The sequence below is a fragment of the Guyanagaster necrorhizus genome (genome assembly GCF_019112545.1).
Source record: "Guyanagaster necrorhizus MCA 3950 unplaced genomic scaffold BT62scaffold_2, whole genome shotgun sequence".
NCBI classification, from domain to species: Eukaryota; Fungi; Basidiomycota; class Agaricomycetes; order Agaricales; family Physalacriaceae; genus Guyanagaster; species Guyanagaster necrorhizus.
Genome location: NW_025064881.1, coordinates 1,892,691 through 1,912,109, shown reverse-complemented (window position 1 = coordinate 1,912,109; position 19,419 = coordinate 1,892,691). Strand labels below are relative to the sequence as shown.

General features: G+C 48.6%; 9 protein-coding genes across 9 annotated transcripts; 2 read left to right on the top strand and 7 right to left on the bottom strand.

The window, feature by feature from the left end:
* Positions 1-993: 993 nt before the first annotated feature.
* Positions 994-1,707, bottom strand: BT62DRAFT_287211 (uncharacterized protein). Its single transcript, XM_043180370.1, has one exon. It carries the CDS (start codon positions 1,550-1,552, stop codon positions 1,178-1,180), a length of 375 nt encoding a protein of 124 aa, XP_043045673.1. The 5' UTR covers positions 1,553-1,707; the 3' UTR covers positions 994-1,177.
* Positions 1,708-3,204: 1,497 nt separating this feature from the next.
* Positions 3,205-4,276, bottom strand: BT62DRAFT_915895 (uncharacterized protein; the record flags this gene model as incomplete). Its single annotated transcript, XM_043183973.1, has 3 exons — positions 3,205-3,470; positions 3,525-4,085; positions 4,156-4,276. The coding sequence occupies 3 exons, from the start codon at positions 4,274-4,276 to the stop codon at positions 3,205-3,207; spliced, it is 948 nt and encodes a 315-aa protein (XP_043045672.1).
* A 397-nt stretch (positions 4,277-4,673) lies between these two features.
* BT62DRAFT_990474 (tubulin binding cofactor A) lies at positions 4,674-5,196 on the top strand (the record flags this gene model as incomplete). Its single annotated transcript, XM_043190229.1, has 4 exons — positions 4,674-4,732; positions 4,779-4,890; positions 4,939-5,025; positions 5,095-5,196. 4 exons carry the CDS (start codon positions 4,674-4,676, stop codon positions 5,194-5,196), a joined length of 360 nt encoding a protein of 119 aa, XP_043045671.1.
* A 629-nt stretch (positions 5,197-5,825) lies between these two features.
* Positions 5,826-7,191, bottom strand: BT62DRAFT_1071341 (uncharacterized protein). Its single transcript, XM_043178743.1, has 4 exons — positions 6,789-7,191; positions 6,586-6,735; positions 6,246-6,533; positions 5,826-6,197 (listed from the first exon to the last, which is right to left on the bottom strand). Exons 1-3 carry the CDS (start codon positions 6,897-6,899, stop codon positions 6,282-6,284), a joined length of 513 nt encoding a protein of 170 aa, XP_043045670.1. The 5' UTR covers positions 6,900-7,191; the 3' UTR covers positions 5,826-6,197; positions 6,246-6,281.
* BT62DRAFT_1032026 (P-loop containing nucleoside triphosphate hydrolase protein) lies at positions 6,577-9,037 on the top strand. Its single transcript, XM_043178343.1, has 4 exons — positions 6,577-7,246; positions 7,301-7,754; positions 7,807-8,172; positions 8,225-9,037. The coding sequence occupies exons 1-4, from the start codon at positions 7,016-7,018 to the stop codon at positions 8,893-8,895; spliced, it is 1,722 nt and encodes a 573-aa protein (XP_043045669.1). The 5' UTR covers positions 6,577-7,015; the 3' UTR covers positions 8,896-9,037.
* BT62DRAFT_1071339 (uncharacterized protein) lies at positions 8,858-10,303 on the bottom strand. Its single transcript, XM_043178742.1, has 5 exons — positions 10,108-10,303; positions 9,885-10,059; positions 9,770-9,833; positions 9,595-9,713; positions 8,858-9,533 (listed from the first exon to the last, which is right to left on the bottom strand). The coding sequence occupies exons 1-5, from the start codon at positions 10,255-10,257 to the stop codon at positions 8,986-8,988; spliced, it is 1,056 nt and encodes a 351-aa protein (XP_043045668.1). The 5' UTR covers positions 10,258-10,303; the 3' UTR covers positions 8,858-8,985.
* An 882-nt stretch (positions 10,304-11,185) lies between these two features.
* BT62DRAFT_287146 (uncharacterized protein) lies at positions 11,186-12,602 on the bottom strand. Its single transcript, XM_043180369.1, has 7 exons — positions 12,119-12,602; positions 11,891-12,065; positions 11,787-11,844; positions 11,613-11,737; positions 11,427-11,564; positions 11,248-11,369; positions 11,186-11,192 (listed from the first exon to the last, which is right to left on the bottom strand). Exons 1-6 carry the CDS (start codon positions 12,296-12,298, stop codon positions 11,353-11,355), a joined length of 693 nt encoding a protein of 230 aa, XP_043045667.1. The 5' UTR covers positions 12,299-12,602; the 3' UTR covers positions 11,186-11,192; positions 11,248-11,352.
* Positions 12,603-12,797: 195 nt separating this feature from the next.
* BT62DRAFT_926385 (Het-C-domain-containing protein) lies at positions 12,798-16,211 on the bottom strand. The gene is made up of 9 exons (XM_043185028.1): positions 15,990-16,211; positions 15,812-15,933; positions 15,658-15,759; positions 15,544-15,609; positions 15,465-15,484; positions 14,636-15,417; positions 14,301-14,584; positions 13,011-14,247; positions 12,798-12,955 (listed from the first exon to the last, which is right to left on the bottom strand). Exons 1-8 carry the CDS (start codon positions 16,147-16,149, stop codon positions 13,048-13,050), a joined length of 2,736 nt encoding a protein of 911 aa, XP_043045666.1. The 5' UTR covers positions 16,150-16,211; the 3' UTR covers positions 12,798-12,955; positions 13,011-13,047.
* A 141-nt stretch (positions 16,212-16,352) lies between these two features.
* On the bottom strand, positions 16,353-19,115 carry BT62DRAFT_1071336 (uncharacterized protein; the record flags this gene model as incomplete). Its single annotated transcript, XM_043178741.1, has 3 exons — positions 16,353-17,935; positions 17,990-18,063; positions 18,114-19,115. The coding sequence occupies 3 exons, from the start codon at positions 19,113-19,115 to the stop codon at positions 16,504-16,506; spliced, it is 2,508 nt and encodes an 835-aa protein (XP_043045665.1). The 3' UTR covers positions 16,353-16,503.
* Positions 19,116-19,419: the final 304 nt, after the last annotated feature.

The following is a 19,419-nucleotide window of genomic DNA, read 5'->3' as shown; positions in this document are numbered from 1 at the left end:
GTCTTGGTCAATGTATGCAAGTCTACCATTATGTACTTTTCTTCCCTTGACGGGACACATTTCAAGGTTCTACAAGTCTTCTAGCTCAAGATCTCCATTCTAGGACCTTCGGGACCAATGCATGGGTGTTAGTTCGGCTGAAGCGACGGGGCGGAACCTAAGAGCCGGTGATGAAAAGTCGCGCTCATATTCTGAACTATTGTTCGCCATCTTTTGATACTACTGCAGGTATCATATTCCAGATTTCTGACCGTTGGAGCTCGGTATTAACCCAGGTCCAGTTAACTCCTTTAAGCGGCGGAGCAGAGAGAGGTGTCAGGGTGAATTGTGTTCCAAGTTCGCCGTACATACTTACCAGAGTGATTTTCAGTAACAGCAATGCTATTGTTGAACATCCAGAGTAACTCGGACCTCAAATCGTGCCAAGCATATGAGTCAAAAGATCTTGGATATGGCGAATATGTAAATGGTAGTTCGGCTGTTTGTTGCTTTCGAGTGTCTCTTTAAGTCTTCCGAGCTAGTCTAGGATTATCGGTGGAATAAGAATATACTCCCCGGCAGTTTAACTTGTTCCCTAACCAGCGTTTCGGGTGGATAACTTCATATTTAACGGACTCAAGTCAATAGCTGTAACAGCGGAAGATGTGTCTGACAATGACAGCTTGCACGATTTTGGCAATCACCCGCTGCTTCGCAAAAAAAGCAAACACAGGGACCTCTACGTTCACACAACTCTCCGCGAGCTGTGGGGGATCATCATGCCGAGTCGGTGTACTCCGTGAAACGCACGGATCATAACCGCTACGCATGGTCAGTTGGGGATACGTAGCTGAGACAGTAATATTCGCTTGGCCTTTGTCGCGAGAGCTTTCTGACTTGCCTCAAGAGCAGCCGCGTCTTTTGAGCTAAGGGGAAATCATCGAACAACGGCCAGACCCAGGAAAGTGAGATAAGTCAATCAGCCTGAGGGCGTGTCGTAACACGGGCAGGAGAACAGTGAAGGGGGAGTAACGGCCGCGGCAGATAATATTGGGACAGTAGTATAACGCCACACAGAGGACACTAACCACAAGACTTCGCATTTCGCCGAACAAGATGAATTCTACCCGCACCTCCCGAAGAACAGGACATCAGGCGACGGAGGATCACCAGAATAGCAGCCTAGAAACAGTCTTATTCAACCGCAACGAACCACTATGAATCTGTCGGAGCCCGCGTGCGCAGCAACTTGAGAAGAAAGCAAAGGTAACGAATTCCACGTAACGAAACAAATTGTTGCAGCACGTCGTGAGGCAACATCACTCCGTCTCCGAGACAAAAAGCTATGTACGGATCCGGGGCCTCCGTCCGTCACTGTAAAGCGTTTTACTGACTGCCTCGAGGTCAGGCGTTGCCTCCCAGTTTGGGAGGTGTACCCATTATTAGAGTTTGCCCAGGTGCCGATAAATAAAACCAAGCACACTAAAAAGGACATAATCCTGATTATCTGGAACTTGAAGATTAAACGATGGCTGGTGAGATATGGAGATATGGAGATATGGAGCGATAACATTAGTAACTTTAGTCTCTCCGCCCGGTGAACCTGATTCGAGGGAACTTCAGCTTCACTAAAGCGGCTTGGGCTGTCAGTCTATATCGTACAGATTCATGCTTGTTAATGTGATATCTACTCTTTGGGCACAGACTACGGTGTCAATGGGTGCGTCCGTCGAATACGGTGTCGTCAAAGTCGATTATGACTCACCGCGGAGCCTCGTTTCATACGACCACGCGCTGGAGGTATGTTGAAGAGGATGCAGAAGGATGTCACCCTGAAACTCCTACTCTTCAGTTCGAAGAAACCGCTGAGTTTCTGGGCCAAAACACTACGTCTAATCTGATGCACGCACAGGATATTCCTTGAACCATCCGGAATGAACGTGGTGTATGAATTGCGTTCTACAGGATATTCGCTGAGTTGGAATTCTAAGTTCCCAACAGCTCCCACAATCACCTGCACATTGTCACGGTCTAGTACCTGCGTGAAAATGGTACGTCCTAGTACATCCATGCGCAGTATCTTCTTTCTTAATTGGCATTGGTGCTTATCACAAGGCTTTATAATCCAAGCAACGCATTCCACTAGTTTCATATACAATGGTATTCGTCTCTTCTACCTAAAAAATTGAAGGAGAGTGTAAAATAACAAGTAGCGGCTGCTGTCCCAAGAAAAAAAAAAAAGAAGTGACCTCGATCTTCCTAAATTCCATGCGAGTCAATCAATGATTCACTGCACCGCAGGCGCGACATTCAATGCCACGACTCCCGTACATGTACTCTAGTACAGACGAGAACTTTGCGGGCAATCATCGAATACAAGGATGTCAAAAGGGTCCTCTTTGCTGTCACCGCCATCACAACCTCGGATAAAAATATATCAATTTCGTATATTCGTCAAGAATCATTGCGAGCATATAAATATTCCTCCGCTTTGGAAAAATATTTGGTGGGCGTTCATCGTTAGACGGTTGGGCGGATAGAAAAAGGATATATACAGCGAGAATGAGGGAGAGGATAAAAGAGTCGGATAGTGTGGGAATAGTTCGGGAAGGAACGGTAGGTGTGAAGGGTTGGCATTTTGGGAAGATATTCAGTAATTAGAAGAATGTGAGCAGCGATAATGGGACACGTCCTGGCGAGCATTGATCCAGGTGTATCATCCGTCGAATTCTCCGGGAAGACGATCAACTGGCCGCTAGGAGAGAAAAGACGGGACTGCACGTGCAAAGGCAGAAGAGATAGCTCGATCATCGATCAACGAGATGGCAATTGGGATCAACACGTTGCAACCTCGGTTCGCATGAAAAGGGCCACAAATTCTGTGACATCAAGCAGCAGAAAGGGATGGGAATCTCTTAAGGACGAGGCGGAAGGTTGAGATAGGAGCCGAGGAAAGTGGGAATAGAAATGGATGAGTGCGCACGGCGCGGCCATTCTCATTCCCCAAATATCGACAAGTAGGAGCAACCTTTTTGAGTCTTTTTGTCTTTTTCTCTCGAAATAATACACGATACCTGTAAATGCGGCTGAGATGAAGAAAATATGATTTTAAAAGATGAATGCCCGTGCAATGAGCGAGTAAGGGAAATGAGACGAGAAGGAAAAGAAGATGCGGTGATGTGTAAAACAATAGGGAAGGAAGGGATTGTCAGATCTGATGCAGCGTCAGTAGCCATTGTCGTCTGATGCAGACGGACTTGACTCTCCCGATGAAGGATCCTGCGCTCGAACATTGTTCAGGGTGTGCGCAGCGATGGGAACGTCGGGAGGGGGGGACAATGGCCTAGCATCAAATACACCGGGAGAAGGGGTGTCACCAAGCGACATTTTCTCGTTGAGAGAACGCAGCCTTTGCATCTCTTGCTCCAACTGAGTGATTCGAGCTTGGAGATCCTGGTTGGTCTTTTCGAGAGAAGTGATGTATTGGGTGGCTGTCGGAGAAAGTTAATCGATGAAACGAAGACGCGCAAAGAAAGGGAGCTCACCTCGATCTAGGAGCGAAACCTTACTGCTCTTCTGGTTGGACACAGGGAGCACGTCCTTGAGTTTGGCATAGCCATCGCGAAGCTCATCGCGCCTCCGCTGCTCTGCCTCGATACGCTGGCGCCTGGTAGCCTCCTTCCTGGAGTGAGCAAGGTTCTCGGCAAAGAGGACACCCATTTCTTCGTCGTCAGAGTCCTGGGAACGTGAGCCACGACTTCGGCGACCGGAAGAGCTGGTCGGGGATGGAGTGGGATTGTAACGGATGTTGGACCGGTGGACTAGACTGTTGGCACGAGAAGAAGAGGGCGAGTTGTTGCTGCTAGTGTGGTGGTGGTAGATGCCGTCAGCAGAAGTGTCTGATCCGGAGACTGGAGGAGACAAAGGGTCGTAGAGGTCAGGCGAGGGCGGAGGGGGAGAGGTAGGAATGACATGCGGCGCCTCGGAAGAGGGGTAACCTTGATATTGATGGGACATAAGCGGCATGTTGTGGTACGAGGGCATTGGCGACTGCTGCAGCTCAGTGATGGGCATTCCTTGTGCTACGTGCTGGGTAACATGCTGGCCTACAAAGCATACGAAGCAATAGTTATCAGATGAACATGCGGCAAACAGAACAAAAGTAATGGTACCCACGCGTTTGAGGGCCGTTGTGCACAACCTGATAAGGGCTCATCTGCGGCGTCGCATAGGAAATGTTATACGCAGGGTCCTGCTCTGGTGGGTAAAAGCCGGAATACGATGCTGGATCGTTCATGACGTGCTGCTGCTCCATCCCTTTTGTGATATTTTGGCGTGAAGAGAGAAGTTCAATGACTGAAAAACTCTGGATGCGTTGCTGAGATTCGTGCGGTCGTGGGTCGTCGTGAAGGGAAAAGAAAAGAAAACAGAACAATGGGCCAGGGGACAGAGATGTACAATGAACCACAACGTCCTGGTAGGAAAAGGACGAGAGCGGTTGACCAACTAGAATCGCCTTCCGAATTTGTTTAATCAAATATTCTCGCGACCCTAGACGGTGTCAGCTTGTTTGTATACCGGCTTTGTACACGGATCCGGTACCAATCCAAGGTAATCAGTACAAAGGCAGCACAATAACCCGATAATAATAGGTTTCATTGTTTTTTCCAGGGCGAGTATCCTTGCGTTTTTCTATGTCGGAAATTCAGGCCATCCAACGGCAACTCAAGATTAAGGCAGGAGCTGCCAAGCGGTACTCCACCCATTCCATTATGCCGTCTTGCCTGACATCTCAAAAGCCTAATAAAAGAACACATCCTCTATCGTAAAGAGGCCGAGGATCAGCAACGAAAAGTGGGCAAGCTCATCGCTGAAGGCATTTCGGAGGATGAATGGGATCTCAAGAACGCTGTAAGTATGCCCGTCGTCTGTATCGATCCATCTGAGACGTCTACAAAGAAAAAAGTCCTCGACGAATGCAACAGGATGATCGATGACTCTGCAACGAGGTTGGCGAAAGCCGCAGGCGACGTTGAAGATCTCGTAGTATGTCTTCTTTCCCTTTCCCTTTCCCTTTCCCTTTCCCTGTCATCACGTCTCCATCGTGTCCAACAGATCGCTGCCAAGGAACATCCTGAGCTTTCTCAGGTGCCGGAACTGCTCAATGCCGAAAATGTACTCAAAGAAGGAAAGGAGTTGAAGACGGATAATCTTTGAAGTTTCGATGTTTGAATGTCGCGATGTAATTTCTTTTTCTCACCCGCCGCCACCCGATCAGTATAAGTTACGAAGGCCTTCGACCGCGGTCGAACCATGATTTTGAAAATTCAAACTAGTAAGTATTAGCGCGCTCGCCGAAGATAGCGACTACCAACGCCACACAGTCTGGATCAGGTTACAAAGTTCCGTCTAATCTTTCTCCTGGCTCAAAAGTTCCTCGCCGACGTATCAAGTGACAAGAGATACTGTCATTTACGATCACTCGATTTCGAAAGGAACAGTGCAATATCCCACCAACTGACACGTTCATTCTTTAATCTTCCGTATCCTCGGAGACCTGCGATCATTCGGTCATCTCGGTCCGTGCGTACTTTTCATAATTCTTAGCTGCAGGCATACCGGTATCAAACTTTCATTAAATTTAACTCTTTGTTCTTTGTACGAACAGCCATGAGCCCCTCCCTCTACATACAAGTCTCAGTATTTGAGTCCGAAAGCTTCACTTCAAAGCCACTGAAAGGATATGTTGCCCTTTTGCCTCGATAAAAGCTCAGATTGTTTGGAGGTATCATATCAACGATGTTTATATAAGCTCACTGAGATACAACATAAAGACGCGGTTGCCCATAAAATACTGTGATATTTATTCTGGGATAATTATGACAACCTTTTCCGAAAGGATTTAACTTAGCACCTACAAAGCTCAGCCTCCCGACCTTTCGCCGGCGAGCTGTGACATGCCATAATCAGAGTCCCTGAACTAGTACCTACGTATCCATACATAGGTTGTGTAGCTTGTGGGGGTGGCGAAAAATACCTGCAAGGGTCGTCAGACTCGCCACAATTTAGCTTTGATTTGCCGGGCCCGATTTCGGACGCAGCAAGTCGAAGAATAATAAGGACAATTGAAAGCGATTGCCCATTCGTAAGTCGTCATATCCGCCGGCTGATTTGTATACGAAATTGAATAGTCCGCGGTTCGTAGAAATCTGTTGCTTCTGGTCAAAAATACGTCTGTGTACACGGGATAGCAACAGGAAACTTACGGTACTAGATCCTTCAAACTCACCGTCCCGGACATGTTATATCTCAAGCCTGGAATTTTCCTCCATTGCGCTCTTCATGCGCGTTAATGCATCCAGGATACCGTTCCACGCGTCCCTATCTATCCTCGTCTCTTGCAACCCTCTACTTTCTCCTTCGCCTTCACCTTCGGGAAGCACAATCCCCAAACTAGGTGGAATGGAACCCAGTGGTGGGGCGTTGATCGCGCTAGGCGCTATCCGCGAGTGGCGGATGTGGGCTAGCGATGAACGGATGGATACTTGGATGGACTAGAAACGAGTGTTATGATGATTGTGTTCCAGTGAGAAAACATCGACACACATCAAGTATTTCAAAGTATTCGTTTGCCTCTAATACAAACTGTTCCGAGCGCTCTTCTCCCTGAGGAAGACCATCGTTGGGACCGTCAGCTTGGGGTAAGGTGAGGAGTGAAATTGAGGACGCGGCAAGGGAGAGAAGACGGCTGATATCCTAAAAATTATATTCATAAGATGCAAAATTGTCCGGTTACGACAAGTGCTGACCTTCTCAACCTGACCAAGAGCATATATTTGTCTGGCAGTACGACTTGTGGTCCAAATGGGGTCGATGTCGGTGGTAGTCGTGTCAGGTTGCGTTGGTGGGTCAGCCGACATCGTGGTCAAGAAGAGAAAGTAGAGCGGCCGACTCGAGTCACGTTGACTCCATGACCCTTTCCACTGACTCACGTATGAATTACAACTTCGACTTGAGGTTCACGTAAAACATCAAGATGGCCATTCTCCTTGGAGGTAGAGTCTTCGGACTAAGGCCAGCACATAGTTTCCAACGCTACCTTAGCTCCGCGACCGTCATCAATATCCCTAAGGCCGATGTATACCGCTTTGGAGACGCAAATGCGGCATCTACGCCTGTCTTTCGGGATCTGGATTGGACCGTGAAGGAGGGAGAAAGCTGGGCTGTCGTTGGTTTCGGTTCGCACGAAAAACACGATTTCTTCCATGTATGAATGTTGTTCCACTAGCTCAGCTCTTTTTATCATTTGAATGTCTTCTAGATGCTTCTAGGAAACCTTAGGATATCGCCTCACCCGCCATCTCCAGGAGGTCTCTTTCCCTTCCTTTTCCCTCGAGACCCACACGTCCACGTAGCTGTCGTCTCGTTCGGCAACCGACGCCGCAGTAGTGGAGGCGCCTTTTACGACTACACGGCCCGCTATGGTGCGGTCCAAGAAGAAGATCGCATAACCCTCCGTCAGCACATGTTCCCGGAAACACTGAACTTTGACGTGGTCCCTCCCGAACTTCGTGATGCTCCCCGCGAATCTCAAGTTCAAGTCAAACTTTCAGCTGAAAGGCAACAGCTCTTTGACGACCTTGTGGAACGGATGGGTCTTAAGAAGTTTCTTGATCTCCCTCTCATCGCGCTAAGTAATGGTCAGACGCGTCGTGCACGTATCCTTAAAGCTATATGGACTCAGCCCGAGCTCCTTCTTCTTGACGAGCCTCTTAGTGTGTGAATGTTCCTTGTTATGAAATCCGGCCCTGTCTTAATCATCTACAGCTGGATTGGACGTCCAAAATCGCCCCAATCTTTTGAATCTCTTACATTCTCTTCACCAGTCTCGTTCGCCTCGCGTTATCTTGGGACTACGAATCCACGATCCTGTTCCTGATTGGATTACGCATGTCGCGCTGTTGAGAGGGAGAAAAGTTGTTACAGGGCCGAAGCATATCATTCTAACTGAAAAAGCTTATCGGTCAAATCATGTAACCGCGACAACGGCTACTCAAATTGTCGCCAATGAAACCGGTGCCGTAGTCGTGGACCTGAAAAACGTACGGGTTCAGTACGACCATCGTGTCGTTCTACGTGACATCAATTGGAAAATTCGCCAAGGTGAACGATGGCATTTGCAAGGCGAAAACGGCATGTCATCTTTCTCCATCTTACATCACGGGCTCACAGACAACCACCATAGGTTCGGGTAAAACTACTCTTCTTTCGATCATTACTGGTGATCATCCCCAGTCCTACACTCAACTTGCGTCGCGGTCTTCTCATCTCCACCTCTTTGGGCGGCCCCGCTCGCGTATACCAACACCGCATCTCCAATCCCTTATCGGCGTACTCTCTCCAGAAATGTTTGACGCCTTTCCTCGCAAGTCCAGAATGTCCGTCTGGGATGTCGTTGGAACGGGTTTTGATGGTACATTCGTACCACGCGGGAAACATAACGTCGGAACGGGTGTAATGCAAGAACTTACCGAAGCTGACGTGAAATGGAGAGTAACTAGATGCGAAGAAGTCATCGCCGCTTTGGGACCTGGAGCCTGGGCAGACGAGAATACCGGTGAGGACGCGGCCAAATTCAACGACAGAGCTTTCGTTGAGCTTTCAGTCGGTGAGCAAAGGATGGTGTTGCTCATGCGCGCTCTGGTTGGACGACCACAGCTGGTTCTTCTCGACGAGGTTTGGAGCGGAATGGATGAAGGCATGATCAGTGCAGCGAAGAAATATCTTCGAGAAGGAGGCATCACCAAGGATCAAGCTGTTGTCATCATCACCCATTGGCAAGATGAGGTCCCCTGGGGAGTTCAAGACGGGGTCAAGAAGATACGTCTCGTAAAAGGACAAGGCATCATTCTTTAACAATTTTTGCATAGCAAGTACAAATCAATATCTCTACAACAGCTGAGGGAAACGGTGATTCGAAGCTTGGCGACAATATCGGTTTATACCTCAAACCCATGGATCGTATTCCTCCTCTTCAACGGCCACATGAGAAATCGGACTGGGAGTTTTGTTACCATCATCTCGGAGGGTCTCTACGTTGGCCGAGCCTTCACCTTTACCCCACTGGCCTGCCTCACCTTGTTCATCTTCGTCTCCCCAAGAGCTATTCCAGGTGTCAGATGTTTCATCCTTTCCATCAATGGTCTTGTCACGAGTCTTTGATTCCTCGCCTTTTCCACCATTGCGGCCCCAGGCTCTCTTCGCATTTTTCTTCCTTTCGTACTGCTTAGCATGTTCTTTCTTCTTCTCACCCTTTTTTGCATTTTTCTCCTCTTTCTTGATGTCCCTCAACAGCTTGTCATATGCAGCACAGATGGCCTTCTTGCAAACGCGGTTATGGGTAGGGCAAATGGGTGAGGTTTGACTCGGCTTGATATTTTGCTCCCATATATTCTCCCCAGCTTCATACACCTCTTCATCTTGCTTAGGTGCTTCACTGGCATTTGTGTGGTCTTGAGTGCGGAGGCCACTTGCCCCAGCACTAAGCTTGGCATCTAAGACGAGTAGGTAGAAATCAGTAGGGATACATATCCGGTTATACTGTCTATAACTGACCTGACTTGGTCTTCTGCTTGAACTTGCAATAGTGGGGAAGGGGACGACAAAGTGGTCGATTCGTCCGATCCTCAATGGGCGGAATACAGTAATGAGTGCTGGGATATGGATGAATGATACTTCGACGATGCCTATCAAAACCTCATAGAATCTTTAGTGATGCCTAATGACTTACTCCTCGCTCTGAGTACGAGACCATCCTTTAAACCAGCTGTCTCTTACTGAGACTCTGTGCCACCCTACCCAGACAGTCACTGAGGACGAAATTGCAGATAAATGTCAGTACCGACCGTCATTTCTCAATGCGAGATCAGTGGAATGCAAGCACGGGAAGATTTGCGAGATATAATCTCGTTCTTGATCAGATGGCGCCATCAGAAACTCTTTCCAGCGGTGCTCGCCTAAGAGAGTTTCTTTCTTCGAGGAGCAATTTTTCTCGATCTCCAAGACAATCATTGAAGAGGCCTAGGAGTGCGATTAGCCAGGAATCCTGAAGCTATAGCGATGACATACACTACGCTTGTAATGAAACGCATAAAACTGTCTTGGAGAGTCTATGCACGCCGCAATCCAGCGCACATGTTTGATGATATCTTCCTCTTGGTCCCACTCAAAGTTGAGCGGATACGGCTTACTGACAGTGAAGTAGTCTGCATCGCCCATAGTCGTTGCTGTCAAGTAGGCTCGATTGATGGCCGGTTGATAGTAGGCCCACCATGGGAAAATATTGTTGATCATCAATAGCGATAGGTATTCCTCGCTCACGCTCACGATGACACGATCAAACTGACATTGGTATTATGTGGTACGGGAATACAATTCTTGGATTATAGCTATAGTTCATGATACAAAACAAGACAGAACAGATGCGGTGGTTGACGACTCCGGGAAACTTAGCGGGGAAGGATTCTGCCATCAGAAGACTGCTATTCGGATGCGAAGACGGGAGACTTGTTGACATTTTTCAAAGCTTCAAGCGGTTTTTCAGCTCCAGGGATCAGGTTCTTCATCTGCGGTCCAGGACAGAATAGGACTTGGGCTTTGACTGCTGCTTGCGCTTCCGCCACGACCACCGCTACCTCTTCCTCCGCGGCCACGTCCTCTCCCAGCTCCCCTGCTAGAGGCGCGCGCCCGTTCCTTCTTCCTGTGTGCTGCGGCGCAAATACCTGGTTTACAGTTCGGCCGACCGTGGATAGGGCATACGTCTACACTAACAGTAGAAGTATTTTCCGCTGCTGGCCACAAGTTTTCTCCGCTAGCATCATCGCCAGACGGGATAGCGGGTTCGGTAATTTTGACATACTCATATCGAGGAATGAACGTTGTGTCATCGAGATCATCATCGTCTAGTCCGTCACCCAGAGTGTAAGCATCCGCTTCATGATTTTCGGTTAAGGAAATGCGCGCGACTTGTTTGTCGAGAGAACCCTGTTGCGTGGCATTACTAACAGAGCCAGAGCAGAAATTTCCCGCTCGCATAACACCAGGAGGAGTAGGAAAGTTGCTTGAGGAATGAGCCGGAAGACCCGGTGGACGAGATGGAACTGGGCCTTTAGAGATACTATTGGTCAACGGTTTACCAGACGATGCCTCTTGTGCTAAGATGGTGTTGGTTAAATAAATAAGTTCGGCTAGCACAGGAATGTCACCTACAATGCACGTTTCCTCCACAGTTGTTCCCCCCTGTAAGCTATCAGAAAGACGACACCAGAAATCAGAAGAAGTTGGCGCATACAAGCAGCAGAAGAGGCGACGTTGCTATTTTGAGCAACGGGCTGATTCCCTGTAACGCCTCGAATGTTAAAGAACCATGGTTGCATAAAGGCACTTACAACGCGAAGGTGGAGCTTTCGGGCCATTTCTAATCGAATGATTTATTCCTCTGCCACGACCCCATGCACCTAGAAGAACGGGGCTAGTGCTACTACCCGTGTTGGTCTTTGCATTCACCCAAGAGGTAGAGCCTACTACTGTTGGAAAATCAGCGACGATCAGCCATTAAGAAGAATAAATTATACCTGGCTTAGCTGGAGGCGCAGGTGGGGGTTTGTAACAGGCGGGAAGTGGACGACACAAAGCCTTGTTGGTCCTGTCCTCGATGGGTGGGTCACAATAATGAGTCGCAGGATACGGCTGCATGAAACTTCACAAGGCGTGAAAGGACATGCGGTGAATTGAAGGTCTGCACTCACTCTTGCACAGGAGTCCATTCTTTGAACCAATCATCGTTGACCGCGACTCTGTGCCAACCTATTGCGGTCGTCAGAACGGTGTGGAATTAGGTGAAATCACATACCATCTTTAACAACTGAGCGATTATTTGTGTGGAAACAAGGAAAAACCCGAGTGACCCGATCTCTTTCTTCCGGAGTCGGTGCCAACAAGAGCTCCTTCCAGCGGTGCTCACCAAGGAAACTGGCCTTTCCCTTTGTATTATTCTTTTCGACCTCAACAATAACCATCGAGGGCGCCTTCATAATGTCGTTCAGGTCCTGAGATGCTGTAAAATGCAGCAAATACATACCTTGGGCTTGTAATGGAACGCATAGAAGGGCTTAGTACCGACGCAGGCAGCGATCCAACGGACGTGCTTCAAGACATCCTCATGGATATCCCAGTCAAAGTTGAGCGGGTAAGGTTGACAGACGGTGTAGTAGTCGGCATCGTCATCAAGAAGAGGCGGAGTGGGAACTCGCTTGGGCATGGTTGAGATGGTATGAATAGGAAGCTAAGAAGTAGACAACCATGGTGGATACTACATAGTTGTATTTATACCCATAGCAAGAACAAACAATATATGCGACGTCAGTCTTCCAACGCTTATTTACAGGACATCCATGAACATGTTGACCTTTGGACAAATCAGACGTGTGCAAGGAGAACATATATAAGTACATCTCCTGCAGTTACTCTTTCTCTCGCCAAAGCGGGGTAAAATGTGAAGGAGCTGTCGATAATGTTTGCGACTTTTGTATAGACACGGCGTAATCCCTTCTGGCAGGCACTGGACTGAAACGGCACGGATATCAGGAAAGTTGTCACGGCAACAGCACTCTATGGCATCAAGCATTCACCAGTTGGTAATGTCAACTTACGTGTCTGGTCAGCCTGAGTGTAAGCACGGGCAACTCTCAGCCTTCATGATTATTTGAAGAGACCAGCGGTAGCGAAAGATAGGCGGACCTTCTCCTGTCACAACCTTTGCCGGATCATACACCTCTATACTAATGAATTCTTCTGACTGAATAGCAGCCATTCTGTTCCTAAAGAAGTATCCCAAGTTGCAACTGCCAATAATCGAAAACGTCGGTTAGTGAACCTTCCTTTTAACAGCCTGTAGGAATATTTTACGACATTTCTACTACAAAACAAAAAGTTGAATTTTCTACTTCATATGTAGTTCTGTATTGACTTGCCTTATACTTATTTCGAATTCCACTATCTTTCTCTCTTTCAATCATCGTATTTACGCCTTTCTTCGTGGTGTCCACGGTGGCCATGGCGACGTCCGTGGCCTCGGTCATCATCGTCATCCCGAATGTTCATTCTTTCAGCGCCAAATGTATCGTCTGGTCCACCATAGCTAGGGTTATATCCTCCGCCTCGGATACCCTGAAATCCTTGGGGAGGAGGAGGCCGGCCGAACTCCTCGCTGCCACCGTAACCGCCTCCGCCTCGACCATATTCATCACCCCTTCCTCCATATTCGTGAGGAGGACCACCATCATGGCGGCAACCATAACCACCTCCATAACCACCACGACCGTAGCCTTCACTTTGTTGACCATATTCGGAAGACTCAGTCCGTCCATAGTCTCCGCTGAACTGGCTTCGACCACCATATGAGGACTCATTCCTACTGTAGGAAGGCTCATTCCTGCCACCAAACGACTCGCTTCTATCTCCATAGGAGACCTCAGAACCATACGATGGATCATCATGGCTGTTTGCTGTTTGCTGCCTACTTTCATATGGTTCTTCCTGCCTGTCGTAGGTAGGCTCGTCTGGTCGACCGTAAGTAGACTCGTCACGTCTACCGTGGGACTTGGTTCTTCCTCCGTAGGAAGATTCGTTTGTACCACCATACGAGGACTCGGTGTCTCTTCCGTAGGTGGGTTCATTGCGTTCACCGTATGAAGACTGGTTTATACTACCATACGAAGACTCGGTGTTCCTTCCGTAGTTGGGCGCAGAGTCGTGGCGTTGTCCGTAAGAGTATCCGTCGTTTCTTCCTTGTGATTCGGCACGCCCTCCGAATGTGGACTCGGTCCGACGAGAGTATTCGTCCTGAACACCGTAGGTTGATTTATTCCGGCCCTCATACGACGGTTTCTGACTGCTACCGTGCGACTGGCCACCCCCATATCCACCGGAAGTCTGGTACGAGCTCTGGCTCTGATAGCCGCTGCTTTGAGTCTTACGGCCGTAGCTCGCGCTGCTTCCATGTCCACAGCCGCCATAACCAGGTTCGACGCTTCCATCTCCCTCCCTCTTGTTCTTTCCCTCGCGAACGGCAACCTTTGTCAGCTTGCCCATAGTGTCTCGAGCTTCCTCGCCCATACCACCGACCCATTTCTCAAGTTCGTCATACATCTGGCGCTGAATCTGGCTACTACCACTCGCATAATAGGGGTGATGGAAGGCTTCAAGGATCTGTACATAAGTAAACAAAATATTTCCGGCCCAGAAAAAGGAGATTGGCGAACCCTGTTGATGACCTCGTTAGGATCATCATTATTTGACCAAGCCTCAACAATGAGCTGAACACTATTCACGACCACAATCTGAGCAATCTTTCCTGCAGGCTCATTGAGAATTAGACCGAAATGGTCCTTGGATAATAGACTGTGCGAAGGGTCAGACGCATCCGCATTGTTGAAGACTTCATATTGGTCGTCGGAGTCGATGACAGCTTTGCTTCCTTCGCCGAGGGCTGACGTAGCTTGGGTAAGGATAGGCGTGAGCCAGGGTGCAATGACGGTGTACACATCTGGAGCATAGATGTTAACTTCAACTAGGACGACAGAGGCGGAAAACCCACACGCTGTGAGCGCGTTGCTTAATTCGTCAATCAAGTCACTCAAGCCGGGGACCATCTCGACCTTAGCAATAATATCTCTGTAAACATCATCGCGCCATCTGAGCAAATCCAGTAACTGCTTCTGGACCTCAGGCGGTGCAACGTTATCGGGGTTGAAGTGGTACGCTTGAGACTGCGCTTGGAGCTGCTCCCCCTGGCTGATCTTATCATTACCTCCACCGACTTTGCTGAGGATCTTCTTGAGAGTCGATAACCTTTCAGCGGTGTCGTTGTTTTGCGAGGTCTGTGCCATCTGTTCATTCAAGGCTGTGACACTAGCTTGGCTAATATGATCGGTGGCTTCCCCTAGCATCGAGTGCATGAAGTCGGCACTACCAAACGTACCGGTAACAAGAGGTGGCACTCTGTCACCAGAGGGAGCCTGCACGTAGACGTTGTCGCCGACATGACAAAAAACATCTTCATACCCCATCTTGCGTAGGCCAATCTCGCACCAGTTGCTATGCGCGAGGAGATCCTCCATCGTGTGGAGACCTGTGCCAAGCAGACGAAAGGCTTCATATAAATCTGCACCTTCTTGTCCGGACGCCCTGCGACCGTATTCGATGCACGCTTGGAAAGTGCGACGAATATGGGCTGTTGACGAATCCCAGCCCTGATCTTCGGTCGCCATATAGTTCTTCATACCGGTTCGCTCGTCGATTTCGAGTTCACGGGGATCAACAGGCGGACGAAGTTTGGGGTGAAACTGACGAGCATCGCCTTCTTTCTCAGCATAACCTCTGCAAACAAGTAAGCCATGTATGAGTAGGGCATGGAAGCGAGGCACTTTGGATTATCTATATGTTCCTTGTTTCATTACCATTCGATCAATTATCGCTAACGGAAAAGGAGAATAAATAACATACAACGGGGAGGTAGACGCCAAGACGATCGGCCGTGACCTCGAACTCCCTGGTGGCAAAGCCAAATGCCTTATATCGAAATAAGCCTAGATCAACACAAGACGAGGGACCACTTACCATAAAACCAAGAACAGAGACAACAAGAACAAGAGTATCCGCACTGAGTTTGCTTAGGCCAGCGATATCCATCGCCTGAGAATAATCCCTGAGCCAATTACCCTGTCGGGATATAAGAAAAGACCCTGAAAGACACTGAGGATATCATACGTACAAAATAAACCTTCTTGATATCTCCTTTGTTGAATTTTGAGCCTCCGGAGGCATTGTCCATAACTTTCCTAGCAAAACCAAGAATTCCGCCTCCAGCAGCGGCACGGCCAGCAGATTTAACGACTGATCAGACAGATCAGAAGATCGGCCATTGGATTTCGAAGTTAATCGACGCAAACCTGTCTCCAAGATGTTTTCAATGTCACCGTGCCGGAACGCCTTGTTATTGAAGTAGGCGAAATCTGGGATGTCTCCGGCACCAAATGCATGGGCACTAGGAAGAGCAACGAGGAGAATGGTAACAGCTAAAAGTATGTTAATTGTGTTGGCAGGAGGCATGATGGTGAAGGTTAGGAAAGACAAGTTCTTACGTAGTGAACGTTGACCGAATCGCAAGGTTGACCGAGGTTGGATTGAGGCTTGGCTTTAGCTTGGCAATCAATCGCAGTAATCGATATGACATCACAGCCACAGGGGCTCCGCGCCGGGATGAAGGGCGCCCGACATCAGCTTTCAAGCGCGCGCATTGCTCTCTTTACTACCTCAAATCAATGACATTGATAGATTACATCATATCTACATTTCATCCACGCATTATTATAACACACAACATCAGAGGCTACAAATTAAATGCAGAAAGCGTCGTCAGATATATAAATCAACATAATATAATGTAAAATCGGCTCGTTATCATCACTGCGATGTGTCTCGCTGATCCAATGTGGTATATGGGTATGTCAGACTACCAGGGGTCATCTTCGGCGAGACGATCTCGAACTGGTCGTCTATACTCGCTCCTCGTCCCTCGTCATCCGAGTACCTCGAACTTTGGCTCGAGATACTCTTCGTCATACTAGGAGCAACGCTCGTTATCGATTTCGCCACGCTTGGTAGTCTCGAATGCTGCTGGTGCTGTAAGAATTCATCCGGTATTCGAGGACTTGGAGGCATCTTCTCAATACCCGGCCGCGGTTCTACATTAACGCTCAGTATACTGACACTCGGCCGCCTCGCGCTCGACCCTCCACCTGATGTTGCGTTCTTCCATTTCAATATACTCCTTCGAACGCTGTTTCGCTGTGTTTCGGTTTGGGGCAGAGGTGTAGGAGAGCTTTTCCCCGACTGACTGGTCGGTATCGATTTTCCTGACGCAAGTGTCGGTGAAACTTTGCCATTCTCGCTCAATTGGGCTCGAGCCCTCCTTGTCGGATTGGGGTATGGACTCTCCTGATCGAACCGATGTCTGTCGAGGCTGACAATGTGCTGTGGAAACATGGCAGGAGTAGGGGCCGACATGCCAGGAATATCAAAATTGTGGAGTGATGGGGGACGAGATGGACGTATTGGGCGGGAGGAAGAAGATCTAGATGATGACGTCTGGGAGGATGACATGCGAATGGGAGGAGGTCGAACGACACCCACACTGTTTCGACTGCTGCTACTACTGCTTTGTCGATGAGCTGAAGCTCCGTTTGAGATAGAAGGTGAAGTTCCAGTAACCTGAGCAGAAAGTACCGTCGGCCCGGGCATCTGTGGTGAGATATGTCCTTGTTGCGCTGGGGGTGGTTGAGGCATGTTAATAGAGCTGACGCTCTGCTTGTTACTTCGCCGCCAAAGTTTTTTAATGCTCTTTACGCTCATCATGGTCGCTCTGTTGGTTAAAGTATGGTCTTTCGCTGAATCCGCCGAAAATCTACTAGACGTAGTGATGGACTCATCTACAGCTGTGCTGCTATCGTCCCAATACGTAGATCCTCTGCTATCTGCAGAGGGTGTAGGTGTGGATGGATATCGCCCGAACGGATCGGGGGACAGTGGTATTATGGCGTCTTTGAAGCTTCCGTTGATCTGGGGAGTATAACGGGGATATTGTTCCGGTACGAGTTGTTCTGACTCTTCCTCCTCCATTTGCTTTCTCCGAATTGTTTCCGAAGAAGCGGTAGATAAAGATGTGGGATTAAAGGATTGTGGAGCAGAGGTGGTGACGCCATTTAGGGCAAGCTGGGGAGGCGAAGGATTATTATTATTAGACAATATTGGTTGTATGATCACCGAGTGCAAGGATTGGAAGGGAACAGATGGCCATGTCCCGGATGGCTGTTTCGGACTTGCGATGGATACTTCGCTGTGGAAACATATTCTTAGAGCGGAATAGAGGAAGGGTTCGGTCATTACACACGTTCGTAAGGGTGATTTTGCTTGGTCTTCTTGGAGCTCAAGTTGCAATACCCGAGGTGAGAACTGAGCGAGATTCTGAACATTATTAGAGAATGCGCAATGGACAAAATATTCTGCTAACGTACTTTCTCAATTTCGTCCAATTTAGCCGTCAAAAGGTATTGACTCTCCTTCGTATCCTCCTCGAATGACTCGTCAAAGTCGAGCTCGAGATCATCATAAATACCTCCCCCACGTTTTCCACTGGTAGGCACGCTATCATCATCTATTTCGGTATCCTCGTCGGACTCGTCTTGATGTCGAAGATAAGGTAAGCTGGTAGCGCTGCTTGGTAGACTAGAAGACGAGTTAGTCGCATTGGTGTTTGAAGGTCCAAGTACTAGGGGCGACGGAATGTTTTTTCTATACATGGTAGGGGCCAGTCGAAGATTGATTTCCTCCTCATCCTCGAGCTGTGACTCGGACTGAGGTAACTGTGGCAAAGATAATGGAACAGGTGAATTTTTATTCTCCACCCGTTTATTATAGTTTAAGTTCCTGCTTGTTATCCATGGATTAAACCATGGGGCAGAACGGAGGTCAATGTCAAACTCGACCTTCGCTATGATTGGAATGGACAGAGAGGAAGAAGAGGTCGTGGATGAAGCAAGCTGGTCTGTGCGGGGACTCCCGAGAGTGAGCACAGGCAATTTTTGGGGTGTATCTGGAGCAAATTCTGCCTTCCAGATGCGCGACCATAAGTGCTTCCAGATATCGTCGGAAATACGGGGGCCAGCATCCTCGTTGTCATTGAAGAGATACAAAATAACACCCGCCGTTGACGGCAAGGCATATTCGCGAGCAATGGCCGCGAGCTGCAGTTGTAATGTTGGATGCACTGGCAACAACGTACCCCGTCGAAAATGGGTATGGTACCCAGAGGCGGAAGGTGGCGGCGGCGAGCTGAGGCTGTTGTTGAGATGGGGTAGATTGAGAGGGGGAACGACATGAATAAGATACTTGCTCGTCGAGGGCGGCGTCCTTGACGACGACGAAGGAACGGGTGTCGAGACACCGAGCGCATTGGCGATCTTTGCGAGCCGGTCGGGGGTCAAAGGAGTTTTGGCCTCCGCCCACTTCCTGGACATAGGAAAGAGACCGTGAGAACGTTTTGTTTGTCCTCTTCATGACATCACACCATCATCCCAAAATTAATATACTGTAGCACCGTTCATGTATTTTTCGCTTCAGTAGTCTGTTCACCTAAATAGTTTATTATGCAGAGAGGTGCCTTGTCCCTACGCCGACAGTCGACAGATTTTGCCCTGAACGCGCGGTTAGCAGAAATTGTGTGAACTGCGTCTCTTGATTACTATGGAAACAAATTATCCGGGAAAAAAAGAGCCCACCCCACCTTAATATCTAGATGGATATTATCCAGGCGAAGCGCTA